Source organism: Ammodytes marinus (genome assembly GCF_949987685.1).
Source record: "Ammodytes marinus genome assembly, chromosome: 7".
Classification (NCBI taxonomy): domain Eukaryota; kingdom Metazoa; phylum Chordata; class Actinopteri; order Uranoscopiformes; family Ammodytidae; genus Ammodytes; species Ammodytes marinus.
Window position 1 is genome coordinate 23829973 of NC_137211.1, and position 14292 is coordinate 23844264.

Here is a 14292-nt window from a genome sequence, read left to right on the forward strand (position 1 = left end):
CGTGGCAATGTGACATAGCAAAAGCACCTTTGTGAAAATGATCATTTGTGTACCATTTTCACTATCCATCCATTCAGCAGTGGGACCATCAGGATCTTGTTTGGTTATGACAACAATGTGCCTGTAGCACTGAGCAACGTAAACTGTCAAACACTAAAAGTTGGCTTCAAACTCACTTCGGAGTCTCTTTTAAAATCACGTTTTGGGAACATTCAGACTGCCGTTTCAATAAAGCATTGTCCACACATAATGATTACACAATTCAATAAGCGCATGGTTTATTCTGTCATAGAGAAATACAATAATCATGAAGTACAGTCAGTGGACGCTGGACATCCTACTCTTCTCCAGCTGAGGGCATAATGAGCGTGCTGGGGTCGTAGTAGTTCTCGTCTATGAGAGGAAGCCCGTCCGCCTCTCTCTGCTGGATCACACGCTCTGCCTCCCTCCTGGCCCACTGCCGCATGCTGGGGGAAGACACACACACACACACAGACAGACGGATGGAAAGAACATTAAGAATCAACCCAGAGTCTGTACGTTCAGCCACACCATTTGCTGACCGAATGATACTTTGCAGAGAGAGTGAGGAACAAGAAGCACTCATTGTGGAAACTTAGGGCTGAAGACTAGCGGTGGAATGCAAGTACATTTTGCTCTAATGATGCACTAAATTACTAAATCTGAGGTGCTTAACTTGAGAATTTCCATTTTATGCAACTCGATGTGGCATTAGCCCTTTTACATGAAGTAAAGTTCTAACTTTGACAAAAAGATGACGAGTTCATGTTGGACTTTATTGTTCATTAATAAAAAGCTCATTGAGAAAATATGTTTTCATGGCCTTAAACAAAAACAATATACTATTGACTTAAGTATTTCTAGTTCACATATTAAACACCTGCCTAGTAGCAACATTAGCATTTATTTGCAGACGTGTTTGTGTCCATCTAATATATTGTGTCCAACATTCACTCCCTTGTACCCAACATAAATATCTCATAAGTCTCCTTAGCTGCTACATGCGCCGTTATCTTAACCAACAAGCCTCTCCTGTGTACAGTGGGTTTAGGGAAGGTGTTTGTTGCTGCTGAGTTGATCGGCCACAAAACCAAACAAAGGGATATTTGGGACTTTAGGGGGGTTCAAAGAACAGGAATTGGTGATAATTTGCTACTTTAAAATGATATAAACCTTGATCCTTTGTTTAGACTTAAGCACTGATACAGTACACACAAGATGTAAATGTGTTAAGTTTAATTGTCACCTTCATTTCAAGTTTGACATGAGAACCAACAAACTGAGGACCTACCCATGGTCTGGTAAATAGTGGAGATATGTTCCTCCAATAACGAGAGCCACCGAGATGCCAAAGAAAAAGCCCACTTTCATGTTCCACTCGTCCACCACTGGGTCGTCGGAGAAGCCATGGTAATTTGGGTTCTGACAAAACACAAAGGAGGACAGATTATAAACAAGAGGCTTCTGAAACAGTACAGACCTTAACTGGTTTGATTAACACAGTCATACATTTTAGAAGTTATGCAGCTTCAGCTCAAGGTGAGTCAGGAGGAAGGGTTTCCTGTTTTAATAATAATAAATTAAGACACTCTCTACCATTGGCTGATTGTTCAATCTCTCCACCTCAGCTATAAGGGAATAATAACTTATGGCACCAGTTGCCAACTCTTTCACCAACATGTATCTATATAAAAATAGGAAAAAATAAAAAGATTACTCAAGCACACTTTCTGCAGAGCGCTAACTTCGCTTTGAAAAAATGACACATAATTAATTGCAACATTAAGGTGATAATGTGAGAAGAAGAAAAAACTACACACATGAATATGGCCTTGCACTATCCTTCTGCTCATGCTGTTTAGCAGACCAAAGTCATTTACAGTCTGTAGTAGTGGTGCTGCAGCAGATACAGACCTGTCATTACACACTCAAGACATGAGGTAAATACCATTTAATGAAGGTTAATACTAGTGTCTACAGTGACATTATGTTTGTACTGTGTAGTATTGCCAGTGTCATGCTCCATTTAGAACAGCTTTTTTGTTACATTGAGTTTAAACTAGGTTCAAGTTTGTTTGCTTTTTGGCTAAGATCCAAAGACAAGACAAAGTGTGTACTTATTCAAATACATACGTAGATTTTTGTTATCGTTTTCCTATTCTTGTCAAAATCACATTTGCATCCACTGTGATTATATCAAACCTACCATAAACAGCGCCAGTTAGTTTACAGCAGTGCTGGATGCATTCAACAGTGTGTGTGGCTGGCTGTAGCCTACTCGCCTGCTAACGTTAATTAGCTGCTGCAGCAGTGGTGACACTGACACTGACACGAAACATTGGGAGCACATTTGGACCACAGTAGGCTAGTAACCTTCACATGTCTGTGTGTGTGAAATACAGCTTATGTTTCTTCCTTTAGTGAACGTTAAGCGGGACTGTCATGGAGAGGGACTCACCTTGACGTACGGGCTGACCTCGCCGTGTCCAGCCTGCTCCGCGGCGGGGTGCAGCTCCGTCACTGCGGCCGAACCAGCAGCCCCGCTCGGTTTAGACTGGGACACGAACCGAGCCGGTGGTTTAGTGAGTAACCTGGGCAAAGCGGGCCCGGACCGCAACAACAGTCGGGTCAACATTTTAGCTTGTGTAGGAGACTGTTGACCCGGAACCGGAAACTAATTTTCACCCCTTTTCTTCTTCTTTATTTCTCCACGGGCGCACTTGCGACACGCAGAGGTGCCCGACGGTAATGCATATGAGGATTATGCATGGGAGATGCTGCAGATGTGGTGACGTCTGTAAATCCCATGTAGATGAAGCCTGGGTATGACGTCAGAACATGTCAAAAGCTTTGTTCATAACCAAGGTAAGTGTTTCTTTTTAGGGTCTCCCATAAGCCAATTAAATTGTAAAAAGCTACTGACAATCCAGTCAGGATTTCAGTATCCTTAGCGTTGGTAGATGACAACCAATAGTCCAATAGTCTCAGGCGTCTACTAAGAAGTCATGTGGTGTTTTGACTGAATTAAATGTGTATGAATCAGAGTCAACAGTCTTTTTATATTGTGGGACAAATTGAGCATTGTAGCCTCTCTAAGATGTGAGGAGCCTGCATAACAGTGGCACTGGCCACTGTGGAGTGTATTGAACTGAGCTGATTAGAGACAGTATGTTATTGGTGATGGATTAAACGTTGTGTTTTTATTTCTTCTTTGTGACATAGTTTCACTTGCAGACTTGGTTGATGCTGCTCATACTCACCAGTCACATATAGGACTAATAGGTACTTTCAACCTTTGTAAACAAAGATTACTATCAGCAAAACCATGTCGTACTCTTTAGTTTACGCTTTAGTCAACCTTTCTAGCTTTCACAGCGTTTGTTAATCAATTAAAAAAACACAATCTTCATTCACCCAATCAGTTGATCGATTATTTATTCGTGTCCCATATACAATCAGTAACATTGTTGTGTTGTATGATTAAAAAGTTTAACTTTTGTGCACATATATAATTTCATGAGATAAACAAATCATTTTTTTTGTGTGTTACAAATGCACATATTGCTGGCTCATTGTCCAGCAAGCACAGTTCAGTACTTCAGTTCATTTTAAATATACTATTAAATACGGATATACAAAAGAAGGCGCCACTATTATGACAAGGTTCTCTCTGAAGATATGAGAATTACTTTAGTTTCTGCTTAAAACAGAACAACTTGTTGAAAAGGGATTTCCCTGTTGGAGGTGGAGCCAACACACTTATTTTCATCCTTCTGCATTATAGACCAATTATAGAGAATATACATAATATAGGCCACTCAAAACAAAAACGTAGTCAAGGTAAACAATGCCGAGGAGAAAGAAAGCAAACCAATATGACCGTTTTAAGACACACTCCCTAACTTTGTTCCAGTGCCCCCATATCTCCAACTGAACTGTGTTAAGGTCCAAAACATCATCAGTGAGCTGGAAGAAGATTTGGAGTCACTGTCACAAAGTAACCCTGTGCTTGAATGATTTCCCTTTCTCTCTGTGATGTGCTTCAGCTGAATGAATGTAATCCATATCAAAGTGCACACTAAATAAGGCGGAGCAATGTCAACAGTTTCAGACTTTGAACACCAAAAAAAAATAAAATTATGGTTCCACCATGGAAGCAAACGGTTGATGACTGGTGGCTGTTTTGTATTTCAAATTGAATTTCTGTTGTATTTTAACATAATGCGGGTCACTCTTAAGGCTTTTCTGATTTCACAAAGAAAAGAAAAGACTACTGTTTTAGTTGCATTTGATCTATTTGATTATGTGTTTGCAACAGGATCAGGGGCCAGATCTTTGTCACATCAGGATGCCCTACACATGAACGAGCCTGTCAAATAATCAGCCATTAAGCTGGAATTCAAGTCAGCATATACCATGAAACAATGTAGACAAAAGGAACACAAAATAAAATGGTAATCAAGGCTACTGATTCAAACAAGTGAGGCACTTCTCTGCCAAAAGGTTACACAAAGGCTAATTATATCAGTCACTGGCCATGCCAAGGGGAATCACATCATATTCCACTTTAAAAATGTCTAAAATCACACTCAAGAAAGGTAAATATTTTGATTATAAAGCAATGACTAAGTTACCTTCTCATCCGCAACCACACAACGCAAGTACAAACACTGCCAATACATCATACCTGCAATTGAGCATTAAATTACCCCGAATGTGGACAAATAGTTGTGTTTTCTTTGAAATCGCTGAACAGAAAACAGAGCGAAAAGACAGTCTTTGGGAGACAGCAATAAACAAAGTGCTGAAATGATATCTCTGAATAAAGGCCCACCACAACATTAAATAATGTACAGTACTTAGTTGACTACTGTTGTAGTTTGAAGGTGAGAGTCCAGCACATACAGTGTATATCAACACAATGATATTTGCACCAAGCTGTTCTCTATATACAGTAGCTACTGCCTACAGAATATCGTCAGAAGTGTATTGTGGTTAGATGTCACTATTGACGGGTGGGTGATGTCATGGATACAAAACATGATCAGCTGCTTTGTCCTGGTTTACCTACGAAGACCTTGGATATGAACCAATGCTTCGATGTGAGGCTTTATTTCACGAATACGGGTATTAGAAAACGGGTATTAGAAGTCCTCAGTCCTAAATTGTGACTGGCTGAGTCACATTCAAAGTTGTATTAAAAAACAAAAACAAAACAAACAAAAAAACAAACATCTGTGACTGTATAACAAGGATTCAATGTGAACATGTCACTGATATTATACACTCATTGCACTGACCCAAAATCTCTATCGTTGCGGGTGTGAATATAGCTTAACCTCAGTCCCCTCTACTTCACCTCCCCTATACTGCACTCTGGCAACATTTGAAATCATGTGAAACTTTGTTTACAGAGGCAGTAAAGCCATTTTCAGCAAAATCTAACCTAAAATACAGTTGAAGAAAAGTCTAAAATCAAATGGTACGCATGAGCCACTGCAACATTATTCCGTTTTAGACCCAATCTCGGTATTCTCCTGTGCTGTCAAGTCCAGAAGAAAAAGCACTTTGGAAGGGTAAAGGGGAAAATATAACTATATAACTAATAAACAAATAAAATAACTGCAAGTAATGTATCTTGATGTTTTAAGTTTAAAGGTGTATACCACCAATTTAGTGTTTTTTTTATAAGGTCTATCTCTGTCAAAGGCAAAAAATACCCTTTCTGACATCACTAACCGGTGCGTCACTCGCCCTAGTTTCATGTGTGGCTGTCTAGTCAAACCTCAGGGGGAAAAGTGAGCCGTCATCCAGAAGCCTGTTACATCTCCAAAAGGTCTACAGTATGCCTGGAGGGAGAAAAATAATGAAAACAACATTTTCAATTTAATATCTCCACTGACAGTTCCACTCTTTCGCTGCCAGGTCAGGGCATTTTGTGGCATTACTATGGAGACATGGCAGGAAATGAGGGGATGTAAACAAAAGGTCCCAGGAGCAATATACTTTGAGGTTTTGAACTTTAGTTCCAGGTGACACCAGAAAATACCACAGCAAAACAAATGACCGTCTCCAGCTGACCAAGTAATCACAGTTAAATAAAGGCAACGACTGACAGTAGACCATGCTGTTTTCTTCTTATCCTAAGTGGAGAAACTAATATTCTGGCAGATTGTGGTTATACTAAATTGGCTTGTATAAGACCGATTCGGTCTTTTTTAATATTACGGAACCCTGTCTGAATTGCTCGATAGTTGGAGATTACAATTCACAATTCACCCAAGATGAACACACGATGCAAAGATCAGAGGTCGTTGAACGATTTCCTTTTGAAACTGACCGACTTTGGTGTAAAATTTGGTTTTACGAAATGCTGGTGTAATCAGGGTTTTACAGTCCGTTCAGAAAGATGTTACAGATGTTAGCTGTAGGTGCCTAGCAACATACACGTTGACTGTGTGTTTGTTTCGACACAGCTCAATCTTATCTCAGAAATCACCAGAAACTCTTTTCTTTTTTTATTTCAATGCAGTCCCCCCGTTTTTTATGTGTATGAAACTGATTGTTTAAGCACAATGTTTACCAAACAAAATATTATTTTGCATTAGAACTTGTTTGCATCTTTTATCAAATTTGAGTGTATATGTAAGATGATGCCACACCTACATCTTACTTGGTGTTCTGACTTAACACACTTTTAGGGAGCACCTCTGCAGCAGTTTTTACACTATGTAGATGTATTGTCTATATTACCCTTAAAGGTAAATGGTGACGGGAAAGTTGGGGAGTTAAGGTACGTACAATGTATGTATGTGCTGGCTTTATTAAGTGTTAAATTGTAATCAGATTATTTGGTTTTTGACAGACTTAGATTTTGTTTAACAAGTCTGGTTTCTGTCAAAATCCTTTGAGACATGCTTAGTGAAAAATTCAAACTCAAAATTCTCTTTTAACATGTCAGAGTGGATTTCTCCCTATGTTTTTTAAGTAATATAACTTGCGTGCTTTAGTTAAGACACTTTTGTGGCTTACTGGACATACCATGAGTTTGTAAACAAAGGTAATAAAGAGGGCAACATAGGCTAAATGCACCAAGTGGCTTCTGTTGGTTCTGGCAGAACTCTGACAGCCAAACGCCTGAATCACAGGGGTTTACCTTCTCATGCATCGGCAACTTCAGAGGATACGGTGAGAAATCAGGTTCTCTCAACCCCTCTTCAAGGGACAGACAATAAAAAAAACCTTAACTTGGAAGGTTCCATTTACAAAATTAAATATTACCATGACCACATACATAAGGAATATACTGTATGTATTCAAGCATACACAGAATGAGAAGATTATTAAGAGCCCCAATTAAGTGTGGGAGGCGGTCTAAGAAAAAAAAAGATCTACACCTCCAATGGGGCTGCTATATGAACAGTCTACTGAGGAGTTCACTGAAGATGTGCAGCCAATGATGGACCAGGGAATCAGGACGTAGGAGAAAGGGGAACTTGAGCTGTCGGGGAGGGAATGGTGGTTGCCAGGTTATACGTTGAGTTTGGAGAAGATGGTTGAGGCGAGGCTAAAGGGCTGTAAATGGGCCGGGCGGAGACAGCTGCAGAGGAGGGGGAGTATTGAGCAGCAGCCGCGGTGGCCGTCGTTGGGGAGTCCGAGCTCACCTCGTCCCCTTCCTCAGAGTCCCACACTTCGCTCTGCAAGTAGTCCGCGAACAAGGCCTTGGCGCGCTGCAGCACCCTGCTCAGGTTGTGGCGCCGCACCAGTCTGTCAAAGTGCATGGCCAGCTCGTTGTAATCCAAGCTGTTCTTGATGATGTGGTCGCGGTGCTCCAATAGGATAGACAGGCACAGGAACAGCATGAAGGGGTTGCCCTTGCCGAACTCTTGGGGCGGAGGCAGGGAGCACGGTTTGATGCTGGCGGCGGTCTCGCTGGCTTTCGAAGAACCTGGCGTGTTGGCGGCGGTGCTGGGGGATCGGTTGCCGGGCGACGGGAGGAGGTTGGTGGTGGACGACCTGAAACCTCTTCCAAAAGACAGAATGGGCGAAGAGATGAGCGGGCGACTGGGAGGGGCGTGGGAGGGAGACGCCACACAGGATCTCACAGTGGGGGTGGTGGGAGAGTTGATCCCAGTGCTGCCCAGCATTTGGCCAGAGGAGTAGGATCCTTTCGGGACAGTTCTTGGAGAAGCCGTTCTTCTGCTGGTTTTAGACGGGGACGGGGACGGGGACTTGGGAGGCGATTCTGGAGAAGCGCCCGGCCAGCTGGAGGGAGAGGCCGTAGACGTGGATGAGGCGGAGGGGCCGGTTTTCCACATTGGTGGGCCGCTAGGAAAGAGAGAAGGTGATAACACTGGAGAGGAGGCATTGTCACAGTTTTTTATGAGAGGCGTTTTCTCTCCCAGGTCCTCCTCACTGTCCAGCGTGGACTGGCGCCTCGTGATGCTGGTCGAAGACTTTGAAGCCACCATGGCCTGCGGTGTGTGAACTGCAGCATCCTCCATATCGAAGCTGTCTTCGTTTCGGGCCGTGTAGTATTTGAACTCTCCGAAACTGGTCTGCCTCTCGAAAGCACGAGCTGGCAAATCGGCCTTTTCCATGGCTACTTGAGGAGTGACGCATTCTCTGCCCTCTATTCCCTTTCCCACATTTCCCCGGTCTTTTTCATCTAGGACAGCAGGATCCTCTCTTGAAGGCCTCAGCATGTGTCGCCTACGCTGCTTCTCTTTTTGTTCCTTGTTATCTGGAAGGCAATTCTTAACAGTCTTGTCCTTATCTCTGGAGGCTTTTGTCTCATCGGTCTCCTGTGGTGGACCCATAAGCTCCACTGCAGTCTCAGGAGGGTCCGGAGGCAGGGAGCTCCAGGTGACTTCCAGCATCCTCAAAGCATCATCGAACGCAAACTCTCTCTTGAGCTCCAGCAGCAGCCAGCGGTAACAGAAGAACAGGTCGTCTGCTCCTCTGGAAACCAGGTACGAGTAGAATTCTGGATCAGAGTACTGCAGGAGCAGCTTCAGATGCTGGAACTTGATAGACATGAGATGCCCATCTGGCCGGAAGTTCCCCTCCAAGCGTTTCATGATGCCACAGAAGCAAATGAAGGCGTGTGCCTCGTTGTCCATTACCGCCAGTATAGGGGAAGCGATGTCGCTCATGCCTTGACAGTAGGATATCTGAAAGACCAAACACATCCACACAGAGTTAAGTTGACAGTTTGCAAAATACTAAATTATGTAGATATATATACGCATGAGAGTAAGAGTAGCTTGCAGTTTCAGGGAAACTGAAATAAACAAAGAAATTGTCAGATGTCTTTTAGTTCAGGGGATTATCCAGGGGCCTTTAGAACATTTAGAACCATTTCTATTTCCATGACCCTACAAGGACTGTCTTTTAAAATGGTGCGCTTCCGCTGTCTGGCAGCATCATCTTTTTGGTTGAATTCCAAATTGCAGGTTGCATTTTGGATCCGATTCCTGGTTGGCAAAATACCAAGCACTGCTAATGCCAGACTAATTAATATTTTTTATAAAACCTTTTAGCTCTTCTCCCTCCTTTTCAATTGCAGATAACCTACAAACAAACCTATTATTTACTCAAAATGTCATATCTTCTGCTGCTCTTATCATTTTCAGGTTTGAGCTATAGGCTGTCAACACCAAGAAGGGTTCCACGAAAAGCCTGTTTGTGTGTTTTACATAAAGAAGGGGTTTACACAGCGGGCCAATCCGCAGCTAAACTTCAATAACTAGTAGCATTAAGGGATTCAAAAGAATGGTTTTGATAAGCAGCCCCAACCCTAACCCTAAACCAGGTAAACGCCGAGTGACTGAAGATCTCTGCACACCTGTGGATGTGTGATGGCAAACGTGGTGAGCAGGTCTGTGAGGGCAGTCAGATGTGGGCTGTCTTCAGAGCCTGCGTAGTAGGGATGAGCCCGGTCGGTCCTCAGGACGTCTTTGAGAACATTCCCGCGGATGAACTCCAGTTCCTCGTTGTTGACCCGGCCCGTCCACTCGCTCTTCAGCTGGTCGTACTCTCTGGTCTTCCTCTTCATGTAGTCCATTCTCTCCTGTCCAGTCAGTCCATCAGGGTAGACGTTCAGGAGGTACCGCCACACAACCTTCATCAACGGCAATAACAGCCATTAAGTACCAATTTTTTATGTTTTATTTAAATGTCAAACATCAAAAACCTGTGTTCAAAAAAAACCCAAGTCGGATTCCTTTCCTCTTATGATGTCATAAAGGGAGAAGCCACGCCCCTAATTACTAACCTAACTTAGAAACAGAGGCTGAACAGAGTAGATTTAGCAATGGCATTGTGTGAAATATGAAGGCTTTTTTTTGGACACGAACCCATGAAAACAGTCTCTAGTAGAAACCCAAATTAAAAGTTTGAACCTAAAGAATTAGCACAAGATGTGACCTTTAAGTAACATAAATATTCAATTGGCACATGTTGTGTGTGCAGGAGACAGACAGAGGATAGGGCTGTTTTATTTATTTAGGAAAAAGAAAGGAAACCCCTGTGAATGATAAAAAAACTCTCCCGTCCTTATGACTAATGTCCAAGTCTGCCGAAAATAAAGGTGGTTTCTCCTTAAAACATACTTTTGTTTCTTTTCTTCTCAAATATTTTGCCAAGAAACTGAACTAAGATTCAGTTAGAACCAGAATGTCCAAGCATAACAATCAGAACCAATCGGATTTAACTGGCACTCAACCATTTTAATTTGGGAGTCTCCTGAACACATGACTGGTAGATTATACCAATAAAACACAGGTTGCTGCACCTTGCGCAGTGAAGGCTCCACCCCGCCATGGTAGATCCGCAGTCGGAGATCCTCAGGTCGGGTCAACTGGCCCTGTCCGTTAAGGTAACTGTGGAACTCTGCGTCGGTCAGCGGGGGCTTGAAAGGCTTGATCTCCTCCCCGTACGACCAGCTAAAGGCCTGCTGGACTTTGGACAGGGTCTTGCCCACCTGATCACAAGGGAAACAAGCACGTAAGCAAAAAAAAACCCCGACATATAGAGGGTGGAAGGTAAAAGAGAGAGGAAGACTAAAGAAGGTGAAGGAACCTGGGTGAGTAGAGACTGGGTGAATGGCAGAGCTGCAGATGCCAAAGACCTGGTCCTGTCGGCGAGGAGCAGCTCAGAACCAATCACGTCTTTGGGGCTTATGATGTCCCACTCCTCCATAACTGGACCTGTAGTTGAACAAAAAGTAATGGAGTGAACAATCGTCTCCTTTTCTATCTTAACCTCAGTTTCATGCCCATATGATCATTAAAACAGTTTTTTTGTAATGAGGATATATTCACAAAAATATCAAATACTGCATATGAGATACATGTAACCTCAGGAGAGAGTTGGTCAATTTAAGCGGGTATTTTTCAAAGTAACAAAGTCTTTTTTTTGCATCAAATTCCTCCACTCTCAACGGTGTAAAGTCACAAAGGGGTTTGCGTTACAAAAAGCTTTCTGTGACCATTAGGCAGCTAACATTCAGAGACTGCTCTCTGGGATCCACAATCTAAATGTCATCTGATGCCATTTAGAGTTGCATAAAGACACCCCTTCCAATACACTGACACTTGTGGTTCTTTCCACTCTGAGTCTGAACACATCCTATCACATTCAACAATGCTTTAGGCTCTCAGCAGCTCCAGCAGTAAATAACAAATATTCATTGTCTGTAGCCCTGGTCTCTCGAACTTGGCATTTCACGCATAGAAAATCAATACATTACCTCTAATAACTAAATACAACATGTTCGATATTAGATTTATTTTTTTGCTTCTTATCAGGCGTATTATGACTTAACATCCACATTTTTATGGACACGGTCTTAGTTATGAACTGAGCACTGTCTTAACTAGTCGTGTCTTTATTAAATATGAACCTTTGAGGAACATTCAGGTTCACTCATACATGAAAGTCTTGTTCAAGAGTACAACGATCTCAAAAGGTTAGTTAGTTGCTCTCTAAGGACACACTGGTGTTCTTACTGTCTTCTGAAGGTTTGATGTCCATCTTGAGCTGCAGATTTGGTTTTGCAGCACTGGCAAATGCAAAATCCAAATCCGAGTCAGAAGCCAGAGACAGATAGGATTCTGCACCGCTCCGATCTCTGGACATGTAACTGATCCCGAAATTCCGCTTCCTAGTTTTGGAGGACAGACAAAATGAAAAAAGGCTGACCCACATACAGCAGCTCTTGTTAGGAGGAACCTGATAGCCTTTGTGTCTGTACAAGAGTTTTACCAGGCGGATCGCTCTCTTACCCATTCAGATCAAAGGCTCTGATGAGGATGTGCTGCAGGACCTCCAGTGATGTTATCTGAGGATCCACAGCAAAGGAGCGAAAGTCCACAGGAAGCACCCCGTCACATTTCTGAAAGGCAGACAAATCTATAAATACTGTGGCAACAACAACATAGTCTCAGTTCCATATTATGATACACTTAAAACTATAGTGTTATATTATTATATTATATACTTTTTTTGTTGTTATTACCATATTTACAGTGCTGTCATCAAAGTTGTCCGCATTTTCTCAAAATTTTCCCCGAGTGGTTACAGTTGTTTCTCCATATACAATTGGACATACATTGCACTGTAGCACAATGTCTAACACCCCAAATACAAATTCAGCCAATTTAGTTTAGAGATAGGGGTGTAGTATTATTATGTTTTAATATACCACATAATAACTGATAGATGGTACATAATAATTGAATGCTTGGAAACTGTTTATAGGGTGATATGGTTGAAATCATTATTCACCATACTAAAAAATACTTTTTTTGTATAAATATGGATGTGACCGCTCAGCTGCATATAAAACCACATCTAAAATAACCAAGCAGATGGTCAGAGAATGCATTACTGAACCATAAGCCATTTTAAAGCGCTCTGAGTGAGAGAAAAGCGCTATATAAATAAAATGTATTATTATTATTATTATTATTATTATTATTATTATTATTATTATTATAAGCCCCCTCCTTGACCATGTGTACACAAATACTTAATTTGCTTAACTTAACACATTGTAGAAAGATACAATGGTATAAGTTTACATTATCACAATGATGATTTGTCGTATGATGATTAAAAATAAAATGACAATTTCCATCGTTTTTTTTGCGTCATAAAGTAAATCGATTAAAGGGCAACAATAGCTCGGTCTCAGGTAACATGTGACGTCATGAGGTGCATGCACGCACGCATTTGGCTGAGCAGACACATGACGTCAGCCCAGGCTATGAGGGTTCAGTGCTGAGTGTTCACAGCCTGAGGCTGGATATTGATATAGGGATTTAATTGATATTGGTCAGCATGTCAGTTATAACCGTCCGATCAAGTCGGCCACAATCACTCGATAGGAGGATGTATTGATAAGCAACTCCAGCTGTCATAGACTGTATACTATTCAGCGACAACAAACAAAAGCTGGCGATAAACACAATGAATCAATACGCGGGTGGCCGCGGCACAGACGCACTGCATGTTCTTCCGCTACTGTCACAGGTGCTGTTTTTGTCGACGTGTAGCACCGGAGAGTGTGTTTGACAGACAGCCAGATAATTCAAAAACCAGGATAACGGGGGTGCTAGCTAACTAGCAGACACAGACAGACTGTCTGTTAAAAAAACCTGAATCCTCCTACCTTGACTTTGACACGGACCACCCCCCTCTCCTCCTCGCCTGCCATTTTAAAGACTCCGTGTCGGGACAGGATGGTTGTTCTGAGTTTTGTTTTTCTTTCCTACGCCGACATGGTAATCAATAATAACATGATGGGGGGGCAGCAGTATCAGCAGCCGAGTTCCTCTCAGGTCTCTCTCTCGTTATCTTCTTCTGCTCTGATTTCATACAGGGTAACAGCCACACTACCGGCACCTACTGGACATACAGTCAATTACATGTAGAAGTCCATATTCATAATCATAATACAGAAAAATATAGTTATATAATGTTTTATTACTGGATTATTCATACTTGTAAATTAATGTAGAGCCTGGTTATCTTTTCCACCCATCTGTGTTTATTTAACAGAGAGATAGAGCCAGGACCTCAATTTCCCCGTTGGATAAAATATCACCATAAAGCTGTAAACCAAAACGATATTTGATCCGTTATAACAAAGAAACGCCCCAAAGAAACTTGCCATCAAGTGATGAGATGTAGAGCTGAAAAAGGCAAAAGAAAATGTGTGAAGAAATAAAAAACATTACAAAAAGTGAATTCACAGAAAGCCTAGGG

The 14292-nt window shown here is 41.9% G+C and overlaps 2 protein-coding genes across 2 annotated transcripts; both read right to left on the reverse strand.

Moving 5' to 3' along the window:
• Nucleotides 1-253: 253 nt before the first annotated feature.
• On the reverse strand, nucleotides 254-2690 carry ndufb11 (NADH:ubiquinone oxidoreductase subunit B11). The gene is made up of 3 exons (XM_080030379.1): nucleotides 2480-2690; nucleotides 1313-1443; nucleotides 254-467 (listed from the first exon to the last, which is right to left on the reverse strand). The coding sequence occupies exons 1-3, from the start codon at nucleotides 2654-2656 to the stop codon at nucleotides 338-340; spliced, it is 438 nt and encodes a 145-aa protein (XP_079886505.1). The 5' UTR covers nucleotides 2657-2690; the 3' UTR covers nucleotides 254-337.
• A 779-nt stretch (nucleotides 2691-3469) lies between these two features.
• Nucleotides 3470-13835, reverse strand: tbc1d25 (TBC1 domain family, member 25). Its single transcript, XM_080031416.1, has 7 exons — nucleotides 13697-13835; nucleotides 12309-12418; nucleotides 12033-12187; nucleotides 11104-11231; nucleotides 10817-11005; nucleotides 9869-10144; nucleotides 3470-9194 (listed from the first exon to the last, which is right to left on the reverse strand). The coding sequence occupies exons 1-7, from the start codon at nucleotides 13739-13741 to the stop codon at nucleotides 7494-7496; spliced, it is 2604 nt and encodes an 867-aa protein (XP_079887542.1). The 5' UTR covers nucleotides 13742-13835; the 3' UTR covers nucleotides 3470-7493.
• Between the last annotated feature and the right edge of the window lie 457 nt (nucleotides 13836-14292).